The sequence below is a fragment of the Lontra canadensis genome, unplaced genomic scaffold (assembly GCF_010015895.1).
Source record: "Lontra canadensis isolate GAN:19392208 unplaced genomic scaffold, GSC_riverotter_1.0 scaffold101, whole genome shotgun sequence".
NCBI classification, from domain to species: Eukaryota; Metazoa; Chordata; class Mammalia; order Carnivora; family Mustelidae; genus Lontra; species Lontra canadensis.
In genome coordinates, this window is record NW_022631095.1 from 181,450 (window position 1) to 208,490 (window position 27,041).

At 37.3% G+C, this 27,041-nt stretch overlaps 1 protein-coding gene across 1 annotated transcript in view; it reads left to right on the top strand.

The window, feature by feature from the left end:
• The window catches only part of KCNU1 (potassium calcium-activated channel subfamily U member 1), a 157,573-nt gene that overhangs the window by 43,527 nt on the left and 87,005 nt on the right, over positions 1-27,041 (top strand). Inside the window, exons 11-18 of the mRNA XM_032838081.1 lie at positions 3,876-3,981; positions 5,030-5,112; positions 6,453-6,522; positions 9,645-9,797; positions 13,899-14,011; positions 14,351-14,419; positions 18,413-18,502; positions 18,631-18,728. Of these exons, the coding sequence (XP_032693972.1) occupies positions 3,876-3,981; positions 5,030-5,112; positions 6,453-6,522; positions 9,645-9,797; positions 13,899-14,011; positions 14,351-14,419; positions 18,413-18,502; positions 18,631-18,728 (782 nt within the window). The remainder of the gene's footprint in view (positions 1-3,875; positions 3,982-5,029; positions 5,113-6,452; positions 6,523-9,644; positions 9,798-13,898; positions 14,012-14,350; positions 14,420-18,412; positions 18,503-18,630; positions 18,729-27,041) is intronic.

The following is a 27,041-nucleotide window of genomic DNA, read 5'->3' on the forward strand; positions in this document are numbered from 1 at the left end:
CAGAGATAAGAACTGAGAAAAACAGTGGATTGGCTCATTAGAGAAGAACTGGGCCCTAATCAAAAACATGCTCTACCCTCTGAGTCGGGGCCATGATAATATGTGCTCAGATAGATTTTACAGTTACAGTGGACCAGTGATTTCTGTGTGCCGTGCATTACCATCCCAGTGTCTTTTGGCTGGGAATGTCTGCTGCAGTTTTCCTGCCTCGTCATGGTATTCTGGGTGTTCAGCTGGAGATGACTTGTCTATCTAGGTCATGGGTCATCAGATGAGGAAGAGCTGTACCAGAGGAGCCCTATCCACATCTAGACTTGATGTAGATGACAAGATCCAGGACTTTAAACTGAGGCTTTAAAAGAGACAAAACTTTGGGTAGAGAAAGTGAGAATATTTTGTATAGGGGAGGGATTTGGATCTTTGTGGTAGATTGTTTTTAGAAGATGGCTACCAGGATTCCTCCCAATTGTTGACACATAGTCTAGTCCTCCAACAAAAGTAGTCTGTTCTCCCTTCTGTTGAAATTAGACAACCTTTTGATTCATTTTAACCAATAAAATATACATGAGTGATTGGGCCAGTTATGGGCTCAGCCCTTAAGAGGCCTGACAGCTTCTCCTTCCAGTCTCTGGGACTGGAGAGCAGAGAAGCACTATAGAAGAAGTTCACCTACTCTGGTGGAGAGGAGGTCCATCCAGGTGCCAGCTCCTCCAGCTAGCCCAGTTGAGGCTATAGATATATAGGTGATGTTATCTTGGATGTCCTAACCCACTAACACTCTCAGCTAAATGCAGGCATAGGAGCGACTCCAGCAAAACTACATGGAGCAGAAAAATCATCCAGCTGAGCCAAATCAAACCAAAGAATTTCAAGAAATAACAATTTGTTAGTTCTAGCCATGAAGATCTTGAAAAATTTTAAGTGAATATAGGTAACTGATAGAGAAACTGTTGCTTTTCTTTCTTTGGTTTCCTGTTATTTAAAAAAAAAAATTCCAAGATGTTATGATAGAAATTGTCATAAAACTAAAATATTAATTTATATTCCTGTGTATCAGGATACTTAGTGGTATATAACAAAAACTACTTATGGTTAAATTAAGCAGAAAGAAATGTATAAATAGATATTAGCTCTCAAAACTTCCAGAAGAGCCAGATAACTAGGCTTAGAGAATATATAGCATAAAAGAGTAATATTGTGATATTTATTTTATGTGTATTTATATTTCTAAGTAGTTGATATTTTCTAATATTATTAGAAATACGGTCTTGTTAGTTAATTTTTCTAGTTGTTTGCTTTGGGTATAAAACACAGTATTGACTTTTGTATATTAACCTTCTGTCTATCCATATTGCTAAATTTCTCCATTACTTAAATTTTTTTTTTATAGTGTGTTAGGGGTTTCTGTGTAAATAATAGTTTCAAATAAAGACAGTTATTTCCTCCTTTCTAATCCTGTGTATTATTTATTTTCTTTTCTTACTGTACTTGATAAGACATTAAATATAACAGCAAAAAAAGTGGCAATTATATCTTTTCTTTCTCATTTCAAAGAAAACTCTTCTAACATTTTGTCATTAAGGACATCCTTTTTATTTTAAAAATATTCCTGCATCTGGTCACCTGGGTGGCTCAGTGGATTAAGCCTCTGCTTTCACCTCTGGTCATGATCTCAGGGTCCTGGGATCCAGCCCCACATGGCATCTGGTTCTCTGCTCAGCAGGGAGCCTGCTTCCCCCTCTCTCTCTGCCTGCCTCTCTGCCTACTTGTGATCTCTCTGTCAAATAAATAAATAAAATCTTTAAAGATTAAAAAGAAATTCCTTTGTCTGAGATGACTCTGTATTTTTATTTTTAATTTGTTAATGTGGTAAATTACATTAGTAGTTTTGGAGTTATGGTTAGTTTGGCTTTGTAGTATTAGTTAAAGACTACTCCCTCTTTTTAATGTCTTTGAAAGACATTGTATAAAAAAATGTGATAATTTGTTGCTTGAAAGTGTGGTAGAAGATACCGTAAGACCATTTAGAACTGGTGGATTTAAATTTTTGTTTGGTGTCTGTGTGTGTTTTGTTTTGAGAGATTTTAAATTATGGCTTCAATTTCTTTAATAGTCATAGGACTATATGGGCTTTATGTTTCCTCTAGAGTGAGTTCTGATAAGACATATTTTTAGTAATATGTTTTGTTGAAACTCAAAAGCTGTTACACTTGGTTATCTGTTATATTCTTTCATTCTTATTTTTATCTCTACTTTCCTTATAGGTATTTTATCTTCTTCATTTGATGTAATGAATTCAATTTCCTGTATTTTTGTCTTTTTTCTTTCCCCATTGATTTTACTACATTTTTGCCTATTGTATTAGTTTCTTATTGTTTGTTTGTTTTTTTCAAAGGCCCAGCTTTTGGTTTTATTGGTCTTCTTTGTTTCATAATTTCTTTTCTATTTCATTCTTTGCACTCCTATTTTTATTGTCTCTTTCCTTCTTATTTCTGTGGGTTTATTCCAAAATTAATGTCCAAGGCTATAAACAACTTCTAAAGCATTGCATTTGTTGTATCCAAAGGCTCAGCAACATAGTGTTTGCAACATGATTTATTTGTAAGAATTTTATAACTTCCATTATAATTGCTTCTTAGACCATATCACTTTTAGCAGTCTATGTTTTTAAGAAATGGAGTTTTTTTTGTTATTAACTTCTAACTTAAAGTGTATTGTGATCAGAGATCATAATATGTATGACAACTATTTTTTGTGGTATGTTGAGGCTTTCCCTATTGGTCAAGTAATTTATCAGTTTGATAAATATTTGTGTGCTCTCAAAAAAAAAAAAATTAAAAGAGTATTCACAATACTAAGGTATAGAAACAACCTAACCTAAGTGTCAATTGATGGATATATATTAAAAAATATACATACACAGCAATACATGTATGTACATACATACATACACATATACATATGAATACATGCGTATATACACATACATATACAGTGGAATATTATTTAGCCTTAAAAAAGGAATTCCTGTTATTTATGACAACATGGATAACCTGGAGAGCATTATGACGAGTGAAATAAGCCAGACAAAGAAACATAAATACTGTGTGCTATCACTTATATCTGGGATTAAAAAAAAAGTCAAACTCATAAAAGCAGAAAGTAGAAAGGTGGTTGCCTAAAGCTAGGATGTGGGGGGAGGAAATAGACAAGGGTTGGTAAAAGGGTACAAACGTCTAGTTTTAAGGTGAATAACTTCTGAGGCTCTCCTGAAAAAAAAGATAATCATGTGAAGTGATCAATGTATAAATTAAGTTAATGGGACGAAGCCTTTCATAATATATACACGTATCAAATTATCACATGATACATTTTATACATCTCTCAATTTTAATTTTACCTAAATAAAAGGGAAAAATAGGACTTAGAAACATCAAATTTGACCATTTTTCTCTGTTCAGTCAATCAATTGAGAGCAATGTGTTGAAATCTCTCATTACTGTGATAATTCATCAATTTATCTCTCTAGTTTTGTCAACTTTTTCTTTATATATTTAGAAGCTATTTCATTAAATTCATTGTTGTTTTAAAATACCATGTCTTTTCAAATAATTGAAATGTTTTTATTTCATCATCCTTATTAGTAATTCCTTTTTTTAAATTTTTGGACATCAACCTGATTTGCATTTTATCATATCTTGGTGATTGATGGGTCTGAGCTTCAGGCCCATGCCTAGAATAAGGCTAGCATGGATAAGGAAGGAAGGATCCTATAGGAGATTAAGAGTTCTATTAAAGGCACTAAATAAATATAACAATCTCTACACTAAATTCAGGCATCTTTTTACATCTTTGGTACTACATTCTTTGCCCAGGGTCCCTCCTTCCTTGGAATTAGAAACTATATTTAAGTGCAACATGGCCTATACAACTTTTGTTTCTGGATCTGCACTAAAGTGGGATGATCTGAGGCGGGTTGCGGTAAGAACTAGTTCTTTTTCTTCTTCTAGTTTCCCAAAGCTGCAACAATTAAGATGATAGATGTATTGCTCTTTCAAAAATATTACTCTAGATGCTTTAATTGGAGGAAAATAAAACTTCCTCAATTTTAAAAACTGATCATAAAAGAAATATAATAATTGTTCTCTAAATCCTCCTTGATGGATACCAAGCAGAACTCATTGTTTACCTATACTTACATTTATTTATTTTACTAAATTATTTTATTTTATCGGTCTAAGAAATCTGAAAAAGTTATGGATAGCAAAAGTGTTTTTAATTTTACCATCAAGTAAGATTGTTACCAGATGACAGATTTCCCAGCTTTTTCTAAACACACTGATATGCCTTCTCATAGGAGAAACATGAAGGAAAATAGCAGAAATCCCATTAAGGCTGGGAAGAAAAATAATGAGCTAAGTCCAGACATCTAGACAGCTTTCAATTACGATCAAAGCCAGCTTCCCCCATGTTTTAGGTTTCACAGAATCATACCAAGGGCTGCAGTTTTTAGAATCAGAGATCGATAGAGTTAACATAAAGAACTGAAATAGAAAATGACAGTCTCAGAATAAGCTTTCTATTTCCCACAAGTCAATATTACAAGAGTCACTTCAATAATTTTCTAAACCCATAAGATTCAGAATCCACAAGTATGGAATGCTTACTTTGGGCCAAGCATTCTTCCAGTTCCCTCATTCTTTGCTCTCCTTGAAAGTCACATAAATATACAAGAAGTTGCTTAAAAACATGGTTTTGGGCAATGGGAGAACTATAAGTATGCACTTTCTCTTGCATCTTTGTTAGAGACCCTAAACACAGATCTGTCTGCCGCAGCACTTCCAGCACTTCCAGCTTGTATAGGACTCTGATTCTGATGTAAAGATGTCCTTATCACGACTCCTTCTCAAGAGTGTTCTCTTTCTTATGGGAAACTTTATGATAAAACCTTAGGAAAACCCACAGGGGGAGCAGTAGAGCACTTCCCATGTAATTTACAAGATGGACGTGGTTTAATCTTGACGAATAGGTGGAATCTGCAGAAGCATGCCTGATTATAGCCAACCCTCTGTGCAGTGATTTGCAAGCTGAAGACACTTCAAACATTATGAGGTAAGAAGCTGGCACTTTGTTTTATATGCTTCAGTGCTGATCTTATTTCTACCTTTTTTAAAATAAAGCCTAGTGCAGTTGACTGAAGAGATGATATCATCTGTCACAGCATTAGGTTCATCGTATTCCAGGTTTCTTCTGCCATTTTTTTTTTTGACTGTGAAGTTGTAGGAATAAGGAAGTAAGTATTCTGAGTATCTCTATACTTCTTCGCATATTTCCTAAAGTTTCATATAGACACTAACTCTTTAAATTAAAAAAGCAAGCATACAAATAACTGATAACTGTTCAGATATCTATAAATAACATTATAAGTAATAATTATAAATATAATAACATCTTTATAAATAACATCTTTAACCCACCAAAAATAAAGATGCCATTTGTGATTGGTGAACCCTGTTAGTAGACTGTACTTACTGGGGTTTTATGCCAGTAGTTCTGCTGAAATATTATGTATCATTTGGTATAATGTGCTTGTGATTATTGGCAAGTTTATCTTCAAGATGACTAGAATTGGTGTTGACCACCTTCAACTATGAACTATCTATGAGCAGGAACTTGACTTGTAGTAATAGCTTCATTGTGAAGGTAATGGCATTATGCCTAACCCAGAAGAACTCCTAGTCCCCAGAGCATAATAAACATACATAGCTGAAGGTGATTCTACAAATAGCAAGAAACAGTTGAGAACATATGCTGTGCGTAATACAGTACATATGAGATAGACCTTAATTTCTTACTATGTATAATGAGAAAGTTGATTAAGATAGTCTATGAGCTACTTCATGTTATAGACAAAAATGCAATCTCTGTTTTTCCTATAATTAATGTGTTTGAGTTTGAAGGCTAAAATACATGAAACTATTTCCTCGTCAAGATTAGAAGACCACAGAGCGCCTAGTGGCTCAGTGGGTTAAGCCTCTGCCTTCAGCTCAGGTCATGGTCTCAGGGTCCTGGGATCGAGGCCCACATTGGGCTCTCTGCTCAGTGGGGAGCCTGCTTCCTCCTCTCTCTCTGCCTACCTCTCTGCTGACTTGTGATCTCTCTCTGTCAAATAAATAAATGAAATCTTTAAAAAAAAAAAAAAAAAGAATAGAAGACCACAGTCTCCTAGTACCAAGACATGACCTTTTCATAGATTTCATTTACTAAATACTAAAACAATAGCACTGTTTACCGTGTATGCTTTTAAACAGAACATTTTTAGAAAACTACATAACAGTGAATCTTATGTTTTATTATGCTTACCCACACATCAATTTAATTCTGAATTTAATTATATTGCAAAGCCATTGGATATGGCACATCACTGATGAGTGTATTTGTTCTTTTTGTAGGGTTCTCTCTATCAAGAACTATTGCCCTAATACCAGAATCATCATACAGATACTTCAATCCCATAACAAGGTATGATAACATTCTGGTCTATTATCCTCCTCTTTTTTATTCTATGGAGTTAAATGACTTATTTCATCTAAGTAATAGAACTTATTAATTTCTATAATTAATAGACCTATAGGTCTACACTCAAAAAATTTTCTGCTGATTACAGGTGAAATTTGGGAGTCTCATTAAGATTGTAAATTACTTAAGGGCACCTGGGAGGCTCAGTGGGTCAAGCATCCAACTTTGGTTTCAGCTCAGGTCATGAGCACCACATCAGGGTTCATGCTCAGAAGGCAGTCTGCTTGAGAATTCTCTCCCTCGCCCTTCACGATCCCTGTTAATGTTCTCTCTCTCTCAAATGAATAAATAAATCTTTTAAAAAAAGATTGTTAATCACTTAGAAATATAAATTTGTAAAGAAGCATAGTTTCATACTTTAACAGCTGCTACCTGACAGTAGAACTTCCAATCCACCTGAATGTAGGTGCTGAGATCACTTCCTTTGGGACATTGACAGCTCTGGGCATACCCTCAATTACTGGCATCCCCTAAAAAATAATTAGGAGGATTAGACAATCACAAAAGTTTGAGAGACAACCAGAAGCTTTGTTAGAATTGAACAATAAGGTTCAACTACACAAGGCCATTTCTTCAAAACTGGTGAGATGGCTGTTTTATCTAATGCAGAGTTTTAGGGGAAATGAAGAAAGAGAGGAATATTTCCAAATTAATGAATAAGATAAGACCTCAGAAAAAGACCTCAATGAAACAGAGATGAATGACTTACCTAAAAGAGAGTTCAAAACTGTCATAAAGATGCTCACTGAGCTAGGGTGAAGAACGGATAAAGAAACATATGGAATATATAAGAAAGTACAAAATAGAAGTCATAGAGCTGAGGAATTTAATAACTGAACCAAAAAATATAGTAGAGGGGTTCAATAGCAGACTAGATGCAGCAGAAGAATCAGCAAACTTGAAGACAGGGTAGTGGAACACACCTAATTGGAGTAGCAAAAAGAAAAAAAGAGTAAAACGAGTAGAGACAACTTAAGGGACAATATCAATTGCATTATAGGAGTCCCAGAAGAAGAAAACAAAAGAGGGGCAGAAAATGTATCTGAAGAAATAATGACTGAATACTACCCTAATCTGGGGAAGAAAACAGACCTCTACATTCAGGAAGCAGAGAGAATTCCAAATAAGATGAAATAAAGAGACCCAAACCAAGACTCATAACTAAAGTATCAAAAGTTAAAGACAAGGAGAGAATCTTAAAGTCAGCAAGAGAAAAACAACTTGTAATTTACAAGGGAACCACAGTGCAGTGCCTGGGTGGCTCAGTTGGTTAAACATCTGCCTTCAGCTCGGGTCATAATCCTGGGGTCCTGGAATGAGAGTCTTGGACTGGGAGCCTGCTTCTGCCTCTCCCTCTGGCTGCCACACCCCCTGCTTATACTCTCTCTCTCTCTGTCAAATAAATAAATAAAATCTTAAAAAAAAAAAAGTGAACCACTGTAAGACTACCAGGGGATTTTTAAGCAAAAACTTCACAGACCAGAAGAAGTGACCCAATCTATTCAAAGTACTGAAAGAAATAAAAAAAGACCATCAACCCTGAATATTCTATCTGGCAGTGTTGTCATGCAGAATTAAAGAAGAGAGTTTTCCATATAAGTGAAATCTAGAGGAGTTCATCATAACTAGGACTACTTTACAAGAAACATTAGAGAAATTTCTTACAATTAAAAGGAAAGGGCATCGTACAGGATGTACAGGAAGATACAGAAGTATACATCGCAATGACAAAGGCAAATGCATGGTAATTCAGAATAATCTCATGTTGTAAAGGTGGATTAATCATTCATGAAGTATGAAGGTTAAAAGACGAAAGGAGTGAAAGTAGCTATAACTGTGATTCTTAGTAAGGGCTATGCAAGGCCAAAAAGCTATAACTTGTGATATCAAAACTAAAATGTGGGAGGGGGGTAAAAATGTACTTTCAGAATGTGATCAAGCTTAACTATATATTGTTATAAAATGAGTTATATAAGCCTCACAGTAACCACAAAGGAAAAACCTATAGTAGTAGATACACAACAAATGAAGAGAAAGGATGCTAAGATCTGCAGAAAATCATGAACTTATGAAAAGAGCAAGAGAAGAAGAAAGGAACAGAGGATTTACAAAATAGCCAGAAAAAAATTAACAAATGACAATAGGTACATATCTATCAATAATTACCTTAAATATAGATGGATTAAATTCTCCATTTACATTTAAAGAAAAAGGGATATGTATATGTATATACATATACATATATATATATTTGTAAATGAAATATATAAGTATATTGGAATTTTGTTCAGCCATAAAAAAGAAGGAAATTCTGCATTTGCTACAGTATGGATGGGCCTTGAAGGAATTATACTAAGTGTAATAAGTCAGAAAAAGACAAATATCATATGATTTCCCTCATACATGGTATCTTAAAAATTAAAAAAAAAAAAGTACAGGTAGAACAGATTGGTATTTGCCAGAGGTGGGAGGTGGTAGGGGGGTGAAGTGGGTGAAAGGGACCAAAAAGAACAAACTTAGGTTTATAAAATAAATAAGTCATGGGAATATAATGTACAACATGGTGACTATAGTTGATAATATTTTATAGTACATTTAAAAGTTGCAAAGAGAGTAGATCTTAAAAAAGTTCCCTTCACAAGTAATAAGTAATTGTAAACATTGGGGTGGTGGATGGTAACTAGACTTATTGTGGCAGTCGTTTCATAACATATACTAACATTGGCTCATTTGCTTGTACACCTGAAGTTAATACAGTGTAACACGTCAATTATATTTTAGTAAAAACAAGGACAAAAACAAACAAACACAGATTGTACACTAAGGACAGTATCAGAGGTCTACATCATTTGACCCAATTTTGCACTCTCACTATTTTTGCTTTAAAAAGTGATTCACAGTTTTTAAAAGCTGAATTTGTTCTTATCACTTCCACTGACGTGGACACAATAAATGCTTTCAAGTAAATGCTTTGAAACAAATGCAAGAAAGATGTCCATTCAGAAAAAAACTTTCTTGAATTATATTTCTTCTTAACGTCTGACCTACTTTCTACCATGAAACAGGTTTTTCTGCCAAAGATCCCCAGCTGGAGCTGGAGTACTGGAGACAACATCATCTGCTTTGCTGAGCTGAAGCTTGGCTTCATCGCCCAAGGCTGTCTGGTGCCAGGCATGTGCACCTTTCTAACGTCTCTATTTGTTGAACAAAACAAAAAGGTAACCTTGTAAATTGTTGTTGAATCTTGGCTTTTTCCACCATATCCTCACAAGTTAAGATCAGAAATAGAAAATTGAGGAAAGCAAGACGGCCCCAAGAAATGAGATTTGACTTCCACTTGAACTATGAAGGATTGAGAGGTCTAGACTGAAGTCCTGGGTATGGTGCTGACCTTGAAGAGATTATTGATCTTATTCTTGTCTAAGAATATTTATCTGCAAAATAGAAATCATAGCTTTGCTTTCTACCTGCAGTCTGATGTTATGAACATAAAGGTAGAAGTACTTGGAGTTATTAAAGGCAGAAATATAAATAAAAATAAAGGTTATATAGGAGGATGATTCACAATATTCAAAAGGCAGAAATAGCCCAGATCTCTATCAGTTGTTGAATGGACAAACTGTAACATAGGAATAAGGGGATATTATTCAGCCATAAAGAGGAACTACTGGAATATGCTGCAACATGGATATATGCTATAACATGGATATATGCTGTAAAGCCTGATATAAAATCTCACATATTTCATTAACTCTGTTTATATCAAATAACCAAAATAAATAGAAGACAGAATGCTGATGGTTGGATCCATGTTGCCAAGAGCAGACATTGGGGAGAGTGGTAAGAATTGAGAACAATTTGTTAATGGATAGGGATTTTACTTTGGTTTGACAGAAGTATTTTCAAACTAGATAGGGGAAGTGACTATACAACATTCTAAATGTACTGATGCAACTGAATTGTTCGTATTAATTTTTAAAATTTGAATTAGAAAATATTAAGAAAAAATTTAAAAATCCATAGAGGATTGTAAAAAAATTAAAAATAAAGGTTTTTTATTAGTGGTAAAATTATATATTTAAATATAAATTAAATTCATGATAATAAACATATTCACGGAACTAATAACAATTAAAATCTAATTTTCAGGTTATTTTGGGAACATTCTATGCAATAACAACAATAGTCACCACATATTGAGAACCTAGTATGTCACTCATTTTAAATACCTTATGCTTCCCATTGATAATATTTCAAGGTAGAATCCCAGTAATGGGTCAGTTAAGCTAACTAACTTGATTGTATAGTTAAGTTAATGAGTAGAAGAGGTAGAATTGTCTGACCTAATATCTTACCACTATGCTTGATACCTGTGGTTGTTGGGTATCTACTCATAATCCCCCATATATCATGTCCTTTGATGCCTTTGAGACTAAATAAGTGGTCAAGGGGATATTGGGATGACTGCTATAAGCACAAAGTACAGCCTTTGGAATGCCACCTGCATGAAATGATCCAAGAAAGATTCCAACCTCAGCTGGACCCAATTTCCCATTGTCTGGAGGCTCTCCAGAGAGTGACCTTTCCTCTCCATTTATTAGGAGTCTATATATGCCTTCTCTTATATTCAATTTCCCTCTTGGCCTTTCTTTACACTTTATTTCCTTCATTAATAAATTTAAAAAAATTTTACATCTTTTTTGGTTTTGTCCCCAGTACTATCTAAAACAAAACGAAACAAACAAACAAAAAATCCCAAACGAACAAACAAAACAAAATAAAAAAACCATGAAAGATACTCTGGCCAGCAAAATGCTAGCTGGAAAACATGGAATTCTTCTATAATTCCTTCTGTGCATTGGAGGAAATATCATGTACAGATAAATAGAGACGACATCAGACAGTAGGAATGAGCCTTGATGACACTATAATGAATCTGCCTTACCCTCCTCTTCCTGCTTACTGTGTATGTCCTTGAAAAGTGCTTGTGAGTAAATTGTCTCTGCCTGTGCTGTGTACTCAGAAAGTGCAAGATAACTGCTCTGCAAGAAACATGTATTCATGTACAGTGACTCGCTTGAGCTCTCCATGGAGTCTCCAACCCAGATATTGGAATTTGTAAACTGCTGCCCCTCTGGGGGTTTGAAATCATCCCTTTTCACCAAGTCTCAAGGACAGGGATGTTTGAGAGGGTGCTTCCAAAACATGAATTGTGTAGGCAAATCCCCTGGAGGTCTGGTTAAAATGCAGATTCTAATTCCAAAAGTCTGAGTGGGGCTTCATTTCTGAAAAAAAGCTCCCAGGAGTGTGTAGGCTGCTGGTCTATGGACACTTTAAAGACTGGAAAACATTAACAAGAGTGAATGACAGTAGTATCATAGTATACACAGTCTACATAGTAACACGATAACATCTCCATGGCTGGAGAAAGGAAATGGAATGAGAGCTCTTTATGAAGACTTCATGTCTTTCATGGAAGTAGAGGAGGAAGATATTTAAAACCAACCCTATTTTATATTGTTGTTCTTTCTGTGTGATCTAAAGTTGTAACCATCTCATTGAAGATGATCATCTATCGATATTCATAGGAATTGAGAGAAATTTGTGGTTATGATATTTTTGGGCAGGGGGAGTGAAGTCTAAAAGCTACTTTCAGATATCCTAAACCAGGCAGGGTCAAGGTAAGATTTTTTTAATGTTATACTCATAGCTCTGGTGTTTTAGATTCTATAATAAACTATTAACTTAGATTTAACAACTAGGGCTCTAGTGTCTTATGATCGATTTTTCTTGGATTAGACACTTTCTCTGTCAGCTTCTGGATCAATAAAATGAGAGTTATTCATCTCATAACCTGATTTTTCTGAGTATGACATTAGTATCTGTAAAACTTTCAAGTACTCAGATTCCAAGACCTTGGATCAATGATATGTGTTTCAACTATATTGATTATATGGTGAGAAATTATAGTCCAAAGAGCACTTCCAGTTTCTTCAAGGCAGAGACAGTATTGCGTTAGGCTTAAACTTGGACTAAATCTACTCCAGTTGACATACTTGAGCTCCCTGATTCTACTATATAAATCAAAACTCTATCTTATCCTCCTGTTTCCTGTTCTGATCTTAAAAAAAAAAAAATGATCACAGGAAGTCTTCTCTCATCTCTATCATTCTTTTACCCTCTGTCAAAAACTGAAACATTTACATTACAAACATTAAGCCCCCCCTTTTTTTTTAGTTATGGAGACTTAAATAGGGACTCCCAGTGAAGTGAGTACTCTTCGATGAAAAATTTAAGAGAGTGGGAGAAGGCAGGAGATTTGGCTGAATCTTGGAATGAGGATTGCAGAGCAAGTGCTTGGATTGCTTGATATGAGTAGTCCTTTTTTGTAAGTCAGAATATTTTTTCTCTGTGTGTGTGTGTGTGTGTGTGTGTTGTGTTTTCTAAACCACAGGCTGGTCATCTGAATATTTTTGAACTAACCTTAACCCTCCACAGCCACAGTGTTTCAGAACTTATAGGAATTCCAGACATTCACCTAGGTTTCTGGGCTTTAAGAGGAGCCTGTCCTGCCATGAAGGAGCAGTGTGGTGGGGGTTCTTATGGCAACAGATGGGGAGGATGATGAGACTGTATGGAGAGCATAATAAAATTCTGAGTTCTTATACAAATATCAGAGATGAGTTACCCAACAGCCCAAACCCTGCACAGCCTGTATTCAGCCTTTGTGAGAGATATCCTTCTCTTTCCCCTTCTTCCTTTTCTTTGGAAACCTGCTGCTGTCCCTGATTTTTATCTCATGTCCATTGATCAGGATGGCTCCTTAAGTTCATTTGAAGCTATGAAAAGTTCTGATACTGGGCAGAAGCCTTGAATGTTTTTTCTTTGTGGCATATGGCTAGTCAATGGAAAACTTAATATGTTAAAAAAAATCTTAAGCAGCTGTATTTATGGAGAGACAACTTAGATTCCATATTGTCCTTCTCCTCTTATTGTTACTGACTCAAAAACCAGTCTACCTTGCTGACATTATTGGGAGAATTTTAGTTTCTACAAGGTGTCATGAATGCCATCTGGGAAGAAACCAAATCATTATGCTTTCATTTTCTTCTGAACTCTCTAGAGTAAATAGTTGAGGTGTATGGTAGAGTTTTGGTTCTTCCTTTGAGATTTCTTCAGTGAACCACTAGGACAAATCTCTTTTCTATAACTTAAGTGCAATGGGTGCTGGTTTGCTGCTTAGCAGGACATACAACTTGAATTATAACATCCCATATTCCATGTCCGAGTTCTACATGTGGCATGATTGTGTATTCCAGGTTTTTCCTAAACAGCCTTGGCAAAAATATTTCTTTAATGGCCTAAAGAACAAAATCCTGACTCAACGTCTCTCTGATGACTTTGCTGGAATGAGTTTTCCTGACGTTTCCCGGTAAGTTAAAAGAAATGCTTTCCTTGTCCTTCATGCAATGACATTCTTTCAATAATGTTCACTGGGGGGACCACTGTAGGCCAGGCTCCATGATAAATACTGAAGTGTAAGAATGAACAAGTCTGCATCTGTGCAATTGAGAAGCTTGCATTCTGTGTGAGACATAGTCGCCATGCTGGCTATGATAAACTTTAGAATAGATTCACTTGCATTTAGGAGTCTCTTCCTCTGCTGAGGTACTAGTGTTTTCCCAGCACAGAGCACAGAGTGTTGGTCATATTCTTGTGAATTAGCACCCTGCTATCCTCTTTCCTCACAATTACTTGTCTTCCTTCCTAGGCTCTGCTTTGTGAAGCTGGGACTCATGCTGATAGCCATCGAACACAAATCCATGTTTCATGGTTACTGGTACCAATGAGACTTTGAATCTTTTCAGCTTGTAAAAGGAGAATCTTTATGATTAAGACTTCTCCAAAAATACAGACATAACTAAGATATTGCCATTTGTTGAGAGCCAGCCTGTTGGGCACCCAGTTTGCTGTGGTGCACTTTGTATTGTCTTTAATGATTGTGGTTAGAATCTAATGATTGGAGTTAGAATGGTTACCCTAGTGGGTGGACAGGTGCTTTGCCTTTGTTCCCATGGCCCTCCCCAAATTCTCTCTCATGAGCAAGGGAGAGAAGAAATGCTCTCCTTCTCAGATCTGGGATTCCTTTTAATTTATTACTAGATCTTATAAGTCTTGACCATGAAATAGTACCATGAGATAGAATTATTTATGACAATAAATGCTCCCATAAACTGTAGCTTTAGAAACTAAGCTGTAAAATATGGCAAAATGGGAATTCAGACTATGGGACAAAGTCTGCTTTTGGTAGAGTAGATAAAAGAGAGAACCAACATTATTAGACCACTGGAATTTCTTGAGAACCCATAATGAATAATATGAGAAGTAAAATAATTTATCATGTAATAAAAAAAATATAGTAAAACAGCAAATCAACTACTATGCTATATAGAGAGAGAATAAAAAATGCTGAAAATGAGAAAAACTGAGGGTTTAAATAGGTTGGGGAACAAGAAAGACTATTTTATATATATATATATATATAATTTTATATATTTTTTTAGTGGAAAACTAAGTTGAATTAAATTGGAATCAACAGACCAAATTCTGATCCTGATTATGACTTGCTAGCTCTGTGGTGTTGGAGAAACATCCATTGTCTGTGAATCAAGGAGTTCTTGTTAATACCTGAGACCCTTTCTAGCTCTAAAACTGACATTATCAGGAGCCTTAGAATTATAGGGAAATAGTCAAAATTCAACAAGTTTGAATGATATCAGACAGACTACAAAGGAACAATTTTATATGAAATGTTGGACAGAAGAAAAATCTAAGTAGAGATATTGCAAAATGCATCTGGGCAAAAGAAGTCAGCAGAGTACTGTACAAAGGAAGTCACTAAGGAGAGAATAACAAATAGTATCATCTAGCTGGCTTAATTCTATTTAACAATCCTGCCATGCTCAAGAAAATCTCAGAATTTAAATCTGTGCACAAATGGCCTTTCTCCCAGAAATAGGTTACAGGATGGAGTCTTAGAACCATAAACCAGGCAGTTTGAGTTTTAGACTCGTCCAGAACTTCCCCTTCAGCAACATGGGCTGTGCATTGGAACTATTTGCAAAGCTTTAAAGGCATATAGATTCCAAAATCCCACTTTAATCTTTACAAAATCAAAATCTCCAAGGGTAGGACCAGAGAATTTTTGAAGACCCCATGATAGAGACAGTTTTTTTGCTGGTATTTGTAAATTACTTGACCAAATGTTCTTGAGGTCCCTTGGTTCCAACTTTAGCATCCTAGATTTCTTTAAACTTTATTAGGATGACTATGGGACATCACAGAACAGAAACACAAACATTTATTAGGCAGCTAATTTCCACATATATTCAAGATGCCTTGATGCTGTTTATTATCTAGCACATATGTACCCCTAATGAAAGAGGAATGTGCTCTAACTTACATTTAACTTTGGTTTCTCACCGAAGAGTCAGGTGAATCAAAGAGATTAAATCCTGATGTGGTTAATAGCAGTCTTTTACGTGATTGCCAGTTCATGACCAGCAATGCTACAGGCACTTTGCTTACATAAACTCTTGTAGAGATTCATGGGTATTCTTGGGTATACTTCTTAGTCCCATTTTTTAGAGAAGGGAGATGAGGCCCAGAAAAGTTAAATAATTTTCCCAAACTCACATCAGTCCCAAGTGGCAGAGCCAGCATCTGAACTCAGCAAGGGAGGTGATGATCCTCATCACTATGCTGTACTAAATCCACTGCAGCCATAAGTGGGAGGAAAATAGGGCATCTCAATGGCTGAGGTTTAGACTAGTATACAGAAAAACTGGAGGGAAAGCCCATCTTTTCTCACCTTTTATTTTCTCTTCTAATTGATACACTTGAATAGACTTTAAAACTTGGGAAAGCCCAGGTCACCTGGGTGCCTTAGTTAAGCATCCGACTGTTGATTTCAGCTCAGGTCGTGATCTCAGGGATGTGAGATGGAGCCCCCCATCAGGCTCCAAGCTAGGAGTGGAGCTTACTTACTATTCTCTCTCTCCCTCTCCCTCTGCGCCTCCCCGGCTTGCATGCCTGTGCGCTCTTTCTCTCTCTCTCTCTCTCTCTCAAATAAATAAGTAAATAAATCTTAAAAAAAAAAAAGTTAAAAAAGCCCTTGACAATCATATGGATTTGTCTTAGGGAATAATTTATTATCTGCTAAGCGATAAAGCTGGATCTGACCCCAGTCAGATAATGTTCTAAGTTTGTTGCAGTAGCAAACGTTCTCTAGAGAGCAAGTGGCCATGATTCATGAAGGGGATTTCAAGCCAGTTTAGAAAAATGTGCAAAGGGAGTTCACCTCTCCTTTCAAATGCAACCGCAGCTATTATTGTGACAGTATCTTCATTACTAAATATTTATTTTTTTTAAAGATTTTATTTTTTATTTGACAGAGAGAGAGAGATCACAAGTAGGCAGAGTGGCAGGCAGAGAGAGAGAGAGGAGGAAGCAGGCTCCCCGCTGAGCAGAGAGCCGAATGCGGGACTCAATCCCAGGACGCTGGGTCATGACCTGAGCCAAAGGCAGAGGCTTAACCCACTGAGCAACCCAGGCACCCCCATTACTAAATATTTAATATGAGTTCAGAGGGCACTGCCTTAAAAATAAGAGCTATAAAGATACAACTCAGTTTATATTTGCTAGCTAATGAACATCAGCCAATGATGGGGGCACAAATCCATGTTCTTTTCCTTTCAAAGTTAAAAGCGTTTATTCTACTCATTAATATCAGTCAGTAAACATTTGGAAAATGCCATCCAGTGTCTCAGATAATAAACTACCTCAATATAGCATCAACACAGCTACCCAGCATCTTTTGATTCTTGGCATAGTGTGGAAGAGCTTTTGTGGCACAACCCCTTTTATTTTTGTAAAGCTCTTAAACTCAGAAGTTACTTTGGAGTACCCTAACAACAGAATAAGCTTTGCCAAAATTAATATTTGACTTCTTTCCAGTGTTAATATAAAAGGAGTGTTTTAAGGGAGTAAAGGAGTACTTTTACCATGTGCAGATGAAGTGATGGTACTTTCAAGTTTATAAGACCTCATTGTGTTGAGGCTCTGAATTAAAGGAAATAAAAATGGGATAGCCTGAAAAACATAGGGAGAAATGTGGGGAATTCAAATAGTCGTGATGTAGTACTACATCAAGGAGTCTCATGGGTGAAATTTGAAGATGTCATTTTCAAACACACAAACAATAAGGAAAGAGAAAATCAAAGTGTTCATGTAGCAATAGAAACAATTCATGTGGTTCCTGCTCTCAAAAATCTGGCAATCAAGATAGAAAAAATAATGAAGTCTAAAGAAATACGTAAGTTCAAAAATTGCATAAGCAAATAAAAGGAACTTTTGAATCCAGCTGGTTAACTAGGCATAATTTAATTTTATAGGACAAGTAGCCTAAAGATAAACACCACTACTATGACTATAAGACTTGCAACCATGTGGCTGTGGCATTGAGTAGGCTAAATTAGCAAGGCTTCATGCATCTGAGTTGGTTTATCCATTTTAGGTTTAGGATGCAGTCCAGGGAGGAGTTCACCCTTAGCTCAGCTGTGTGCAACTCAGTAATCATGTTGTGACCTGACTCCCTTCTGGATATTTAGCAGCAATCAAATGCAGTTTTTCTACCCTATTTGGCAGTAGAAGGGGATGGAGTCTTATTAACTCTACAGTTCAGGGAATCCATTGGTAATGACAGAATGAGACACCAAATATTTCCATACAAATTAAAGGGGAAAATTATTGTATTTTTATTTTCTGTTTCCAGTAGTCTGCTGCTAAATCCACCTGTACAGGTTAAGCTGCGTAAGAACACACTAGGGTTCTTTATTGCTGAATCTGCAAAGGAAGTCATAAGGTAATTTTTTTTATTACTTTATAGGGAGAAAGTCCTAAAGCAAATGCAACTCAATGGCAAACTGATTCAGCACCATGCTTAGTGTTAAGCCTCACATAATTCATTCTTGATTTGCTTTCATTGTCCAGAGCCGCCTTTTACTGTGCCAGCTGTCACAATGATATCTTTACTCCTGAGCTAATTGGAAAATGTAGCTGCAAAGCCAAGGTCCATCGACACTTTCCAGGTAATTACACTTCATATCTGGTTGCCCTCAGCCCAGCTTCCAGGGGCATGACCAAAGAAAGAGGAGTTCCGTCTCTTAAGATAATACCTATTTGAACTTGGCCCAGAAGTGGCAGATATTTCCCCAAACTGGGCATACAAGACCTGAGAATCAGTTTTTTAGAACTGGAAGAAATCTTGCTAGGTATCTAGTTAGACTTCTTCACAGGCCAAGCAAATGAGTACCAGAAGAGATTCAGCAACGTTGAAAGTCAAGAGCCAGTTGGAGGCACCCCCAACTCAATGCCAGACCTGCTGACTTTCAGCCTGTTGCTTTTCACTCCATCACAATGGTTTTCCCTCTTCAGTCTCAAAGTTCAGCCTATATCTGACTGCTTGGTTGGCCATAAGGCTACCTCATGACCACTCTTTCAAAAGAATTATTTTATCGAGCTATGTTTATTTGACAACATTGTGTAAATTTAAGGTGTGCTATGGATTGATTTGATATATTTATACTGCAATGTGATTGCCACTGTAGCGTTAGCTAACACTTCTATTTTGTCACATAATTATCATTTTTCCTAGTGCTGGGAACAGGACCATTCCTTGAGTACCCTGAATGAACTGTAGGGGATTTAAAGTTTACTCATTCTGACACAGGGATGAGGAAATGTAATTTTTTTTCTCTCATCTCTAATTGAACTCAATAGCTTACCAACAACTTTACCCTATAGCAGCAAAAGAGAGATTGTCTTATACATTCATGATAACTTCTTCCCTTGTAGTTTAAAACTTAGTCTCTTCCAAGTACTTTAGGATTCCGTGGGTAAAATCCCAGTGTTTCAGCATTTAAACTTAATTCAAAATTTCAATTTCCTATTAGGACTATTCTTATCTTTAAGGTTTCATCCTTTCCTTCTCCCCAGAATTCTATTTAAATGCAGGAGTAAATTTGCTCAACATCATGGTTGTTGGGGTTTTTTTGTTTGTTTGTTTTTATTTTTGAGAGTGAGAGAGAGAGAGCAAAAGGTTGCAAGGGGGTTAGGTAGAGGGCAGAGGGAGAGAATCTTAAGCAGGCTCCACACCCAGTGCAGAGCCCCACTCAGAGTTTAATGTCCTGACCCTGAGATCATGGCCTGAGCCTAAATCAAGAGTTGGACACTTAATTGACTGAACCACCCAGGCACCCCCATGGCTGTTCTTATAGTGGACAGCAAGATACCATTTAATACAAGTCCTTCCTGGTTCGTGAGGTACCTCATTCCCTTGGTAAGTGTCAGCCTCTGTGACCTCTCCATCAGTAACCAGTATTAGTTCTTCTTGGCTTTGGGTCACCTTCTGTCATTTATTACCGAAATCCATCATCCCTACCATACCCTCTGGTCTTGAGGTCTTGCAAAGCCCCTTTTCCTGTACTCCTGATCTATTCATTCTGTATGTTATTTTGGCCCTTCAGCTGCTTGAGACTTTCCAGTCTCCTGGTGAATATAGATGCATACCAGAAGGTGGGAGCCCTCTCCGGCCTTCTCTCTGTTTAAGCCCACTGCTGACTTGTCTCCTCCTCCGTAATAATCTTGCATTGATACCAAATAATCTTCTGAGCCCATCCACCAATGAAAATCCATATGACAAAGGAAACACATCCCTCATTTTTCCCTTTGGCACACCTCTGAAGCTATCACATTTTCCTTGTCCAGCAACTTGAAACACAACCTGTCCTCAGCAACCTGAAACACAAGTTGTGTGTGTTGGGTGTGGGAGGGGGCTGGGTCCTTTCTGAGGGATCCCAGCTCTAACATTTTTATATCACAAAAGCTTTATTAAGATATAATTTAAATACCATGAAATAAATACTTTTAAAGCATACAATTCAGCGGGTTTTAGTGTGCAAACAGATTTGTGAAACCAGCACTCCAATTTTAGAACATTTTCCTTAACTCAGAGAGGAATTCCATACCCAGTAGTGGTTACTCCCCATTTTTTTCTGCCCACACCCCTGGAAACCACTAGTCTATTTTTGTGTCTAGATTTGTCTGGTCATTTCATGAAATGGGAATCAGACAGCATGAGGTCTCTTTTGTCTGGCACCCTTCACTTAGCCATGTTGTAGCATGTATCAATACCTCATTAATTTTTTTTAATTTTATTTTTTATAAACATATAATATATTTTTATACCCAGGGGTACAGGTCTGTGAATCGCCAGGTTTACACACTTCACAGCACTTACCATAGCACATACCCTACCCAATGTCCATAACCCCACCCCTCCTCCCCCCAGCAACCCTCAGTTTGTTTTGTGAGATTAAGAGTCACTTATGGTTTGTCTCCCTCCCAATCCCATCTTGTTTCATTTACTCTTCTCCTACCCACTTAACCCCCCATGTTGCCTCTCCTCTCCCTCATATCAGGGAGATCATACTATAGTTGTCTTTCTCTGATTGACTTATTTCGCTAAGCATGATACCCTCTAGTTCCATCCACGTCATTGCAAATGGCAAGATTTCATTTCTTTTGATGGCTGCATAGTATTCCATTGTGTATATATACCACATCTTCTTGATCCATTCGTCTGTTGATGGACATCTAGGATCTTTCCATAGTTTGGCTATTGTAGACATTGCTGCTATAAACATTCGGGTGCACGTGCCCCTTTGGATCACTACGTTTGTATCTTTAGGGTAAATACCCAGTAGTGCAATTGCTGGGTCATACGGTAGTTCTATTTTCAACATTTTGAGGAACCTCCATGCTCTTTTCTAGAGTAGTTGCACCAGCTTGCATTCCAAACAACAGTGTAGGATGTTCCCCTTTCTCCGCATCCTCGCCAGCATCTGTCATTTCCTGACTTGTTAATTTTAGCCATTCTGACTGGTGTGAGGTGATATCTCATTGTGGTTTTGATTTGTATTTCCCTGATGACCAGTGATATGGAGCTCTTTTTCATGTGTCTGTTGGCCATCTGGATGTCTTCTTTGCAGAAATGTCTGTTCATGTCTTCTGCCCATTTCTTGATTGGATTATTTGTTCTTTGGGTGTTGAGTTTGCTAAGTTCTTTATAGATTCTGGACACTAGCCCTTTATCTGATATGTCGTTTGCAAATATCTTCTCCCATTCTGTCAGTTTTCTTTCGGTTTTGTTAACTGTTTCCTTTGTTGTGCAAAAGCTTTTGATCTTGATGAAATCCCAATAGTTCATTTTTGCCCTTGCTTCCCTTGCCTTTGGCGATGTTCCTAGGAAGATGTTGCTGCGGCTGAGGTCGAAGAGGTTGCTGCCTGTGTTCTCCTCAAGGATTTGGATGGATTCCTTTCTCACATTGAGGTCCTTCATCCATTTTGAGTCTATTTTCGTGTGTGGTGTAAGGAAATGATCCAATTTCATTTTTCTGCATGTGGCTGTCCAATTTTCCCAACACCATTTATTGAAGAGGCTGTCTTTTTTCCATTGGACATTCTTTCCTGCTTTGTCGAAGATTAGTTGACCATAGAGTTGAGGGTCTATTTCTGGGCTCTCTATTCTGTTCCATTGATCTATGTGTCGGTTTTTGTGCCAGTACCATGCTGTCTTGATGATGACAGCTTTGTAATAGAGCTTGAAGTCCGGAATTGTGATGCCACCGACTTTGGCTTTCTTTTTCAATATTCCTTTGGCTATTCGAGGTCTTTTCTGGTTCCATATAAATTTTAGGATTATTTGTTCCATTTCTTTGAAAAAAATGGAGGTACTTTGATAGGAATTGCATTAAATGGGTAGATTGCTTTACGTAGCATAGAAATTTTCACAATATTTATTCTTCCAATCCAGGAGCATGGAACTTTTTTTCCAATTCTTTGTGTCTTCCTCAATTTCTTTCATGAATACTTTATAGTTTTCTGTGTATAGCTTCTTAGTCTCTTTGGTTAGGTTTATTCCTAGGTATCTTATAGTTTGGGGTGCAATTGTAAATGGGATTGACTCCTTAATTTCTCTTTCTTCTCTCCTGTTGTTGGTGTAGAGAAAGGCAACTGACTTCTGTGCATTGATTTTATATCCTGACACTTTACTGAATTCCTGTACAAGTTCTAGCAGTTTTGGAGTGGAGTCTTTTGGGTTTTCCACATATAGTATCATATCATCTGCGAAGAGTGATAGTTTGACTTCTTCTTTGCTGATTTCGATGCCTTAATTTCTTTTTGTTGTCTGATTGCTGAGGCTAGGACTTCTAGTACTATATGAATAGCAGTGGTGATAATGGACATCCCTGCCGTGTTCCTGACCTTAGCGGAAAAGCTTTCAGTTTTTCTCCATTGAGAATGATATTTGCGGTGGGTTTTTCATAGATGGCTTTGATGATATTGAGGTATGTGCCCTCTATCCCTACACTTTGAAGAGTTTTGATCAGGAAGGGATGCTGTGCTTTGTCAAATGCTTTTTCAGCATCTATGGAGAGTATCATATGGTTCTTGTTCTTTCTTTTATTAATGTGTTGTATCACATTGATTGATTTGTGGATGTTGAACTAAACTTGCAGCCCTGGAATAAATCCCACTTGGTCGTGGTGAATAATCCTTTTAATGTACTGTTGAATCCTATTGGCTAGTATTTTGATGAGAATTTTTGCATCTGTGTTCATCAAGGATATTGGTCTGTAGTTCTCTTTTTTGATGGGATCCTTGTCTGGTTTTGGGATCAAGGTGATGATGGCCTCATAAAATGAGTTTGGAAGTTTTCCTTCCCTTTCTATTTTTTGGAACAGTTTCAGGAGAATAGGAATTAGTTCTTCTTTAAATGTTTGGTAGAATTCCCCCGGGAAGCCGTCTGGCCCTGGGCTTTTGTTTGTTTGGAGATTTTTGATGACTGTTTCAATCTCCTTACTGGTTATGGGTCTGTTCAGGCTTTCTATTCTTCCTGGTTCAGTTGTGGTAGTTTATATGTCTCTAGGAATGCATCCATTTCTTCCAGATTGTCAAATTTGTTAGTGTAGAGTTGCTCATAGTATGTTCTTATAATTGTCTGTATTTCTCTGGTGTTAGTTGTGATCTCTCCTCTTTCATTCATGATTTTATTTATTTGGGTCCTTTCTCTTTTCTTTTTGATAAGTCTGGCCAGGGGTTTATCAATCTCATTAATTCTTTCAAAGAACCAGCTCCTAGTTTCGTTGATTTGTTTTATTGTTTTTTTTTTGTTTGTTTGTTTCTATTTCATTGATTTCTGCTCTGATCTTTATGATTTCTCTTCTCCTGCTGGGTTTAGGCTTTCTTTCTTGTTCTTTCTCCAGCTCTTTTAGGTGTAGGGTTAGGTTGTGTACCTGAGACCTTTCTTGTTTCTTGAGAAAGAAGGCTTGTACCGCTATATATTTTCCTCTCAGGACTGCCTTTGTTGTGTCACACAGATTTTGAACCGTTGTGTTTGCATTATCATTTGTTTCCATGAATTTTTTCAATTCTTCTTTAATTTCCTGGTTGACCCATTCATTCTTTAGAAGGATGCTGTTTAGTCTCCATGTATTTGGGTTCTTTCCAAATTTCCTCTTGTGATTGAGTTCTAGCTTCAGAGCATTGTGGTCTGAAAATATGCGGGGAATGATCCCAATCTTTTGATACCAGTTGAGACCTGATTTAGGACCGAGGATGTGATCTATTCTGGAGAATGTTCCACGTGCACTAGAGAAGAATGTGTATTCTGTTGCTTTGGGATGAAATGTTCTGAATATATCTGTGATGTCCATCTGGTCCAGTGTGTCATTTAAGGCCTTGATTTCCTTGTTGATCTTTTGCTTGGATGATCTGTCCATTTCAGTGAGGGGAGTGTTAAAGTCCCCTACTATTATTGTATTATTGTTGATGTGTTTCTTTGATTTTGTTATTAATTGGTTTATATAGTTGGCTGCTCCCACGTTAGGGACATAGATATTGAAAATTATTAGATCTTCTTGTTGGACAGATCCTTTGAGGATGATATAGTGTCCTTCCTCATCTCTTATTATAGTCTTTGGCTTAAAATCTAATTGATCTGATATAAGGATTGCCACTCCTGCTTTCTTCTGATGTCCATTAGCATGGTAAATTCTTTTCCACCCCCTCACTTTAAATCTGAAAGTGTCTTCAGGTCTAAAATGAGTTTCTTGTAGGCAACATATAGATGGGTTTTGTTTTTTTATCCATTCTGATACCCTGTGTATTTTGATTGGGGCATTTTTAGCCCATTAACATTCAGGGTAACTATTGAGAGATATGAATTTAGTGCCATTGTATTGCCTGTAAGGTGACTGTTACTGTATATTGTCTCTGTTCCTTTCTGATCAACTACTTTTAGGCTCTCTCTTTGCTTAGAGGACCCCTTTCAATATTTTCTGTAGAGCTGGTTTGGTGCTTGCAAATTCTTTCAGTTTTTGTTTGTCCTGGAAGCTTTTAATCTCTTCTTCTATTTTCAATGATAGCCTAGCTGGATATAGGATTCTTGGCTGCATATTTTTCTTCTTTAGTGCTCTGAATATATCATGCCAGCTCTTCCTGGCCTGCCAGGTGTCTGTGGATAAGTCTGATGCCAATCTAATATTTTTACCATTGTATGTTACAGCCTTCTTTTCCCGGGCTGCTTTCAGGATTTTCTCTTTGTCACTAAGACTTGTAAATTTGACTATTAGGTGACGGGGTGTGGGCCTACTCTTATTGATTTTGAGGGGGGTTCTCTGAACCTCCTGGATTTTGATGCTTGTTCCCTTTGCCATATTGGGGAAATTCTCTCCAATAATTCTCTCCAGTATACCTTCTGTTCCCCTCTCTTTTTCTTCTTCTTCTGGAATCCCAATTATTCTAATATTGTTTCGTCTTATGGTGTCACTTATCTCTCAAATTCTGCCCTCGTGGTCCAGTAGCTGTTTGTCCCTCTTTTGCTCAGCTTCTTTATTCTCTGTCATTTGGTCTTCTATATCGCTAATTCTTTCTTCTGCCTCATTTATCCTAGCAGTGAGAGCCTCCATTTTTTATTGCACCTCATTAATAGCTTTTTTGATTTCAAGTTGGTTAGATTTTAGTTCTTTTATTTCTCCAGAAAGGGCCTTTATATCTCCTGAGAGGGTTTCTCTAATATCTTCCATGCCTTTTTCAAGCCTGGCTAGAACCTTGAGAATCGTCATTCTGAACTCTAGATCTGACATATTACCAATGTCTGTATTGATTAGGTCCCTAGCCTTTGGTACTGCCTCTTGTTCTTTTTTTTGTGGTGAATTTTTCCGCCTTGTCATTTTGTCCAGATAAGAGTATATGAAGGAGCAAGTAAAATACTAAAAGGGTGGCAACAACCCCAGGAAAATATGCTTTAACCAAATCAGAAGAGGTCCCAAATTGTGAGGGGGGAGAAAGGGGATAAAAAGAGGTTCAGAAAGAAAAAAAAAAAAAAAGGAAACAATTAAAAAAAGAAAATGAATAAAGATAAAATATAAAAAAGAAAAAAAATATATATAAGATAAACTAGTTAAGAAACATTAAAAAAGAAAAGGGTAAAAGTTAAAAAAAATTGGCAGAAGAAAAAAAAAATTGAAAACGAAAAAAAAATTAAATTAACTGCAAGGCTAAAGAATCATGGGGAGAAAGCCATGAGTTCTCTGCTTTGCTGTCTCCTCCTCTGGAATTCCGCTGCTCTCCTTGGTATTGAAACTGCACTCCTTGGTAAGTGAACTTGGTCCTGGCTGGATTTCTTGTTGATCTTCTGGGGGAGGGGCCTGTTGTAGTGATTCTCAAGTGTCTTTGCTCCAGGCAGAGTTGCACTGCCCTTACCAGGGGCCGGGCTGAGTAATCTGCTCGGTTTTGCTTTCGGGAGCTTTTGTTCCCTGCGCGCTTTCCGTAGAGTTCTGGAGGACGGGAATGAAGATGGCGGCCTCCCAGTCTCCGGCGAGGAGGAGCCGAGAGAACGAGGCCCCACTCCTCAGTGCGCCCTCAGAGAACAGCGCCCAATTACTCCCGTTAACTTGGCCTCCGGCTGCGCTCCGAGCTGACCGAGCCTGCGACCGGTTCAAGGTAACCCCGAGCTGAGAGCTCACTCCTCAGCTCTGTCTCTGTAGCCGGCTTCCCTGTTCTAATACCTGTTAGCTCTGCGATACTCAGACACCCCGGATCCTTCTGTGACGCTGCGGGACCTGAGGCCATGCTGACCCCGCGTGGGCTTCACCCCGGTTAAGCCTCTGGAGCGATGTCCCTCAGCGGAACAGACTTTTAAAAGTCCTGATTTTGTGCTCCGTTGCTCCGCCGCTTGCCGGGAGCCGGCCCCTCCCCCCACAGTCTATCTTCCCGTCGCTTTGGATTCACTTCTCCGTCAGTCCTACCTTTCAGAAAGTGGTTGATTTTCTGTTTCT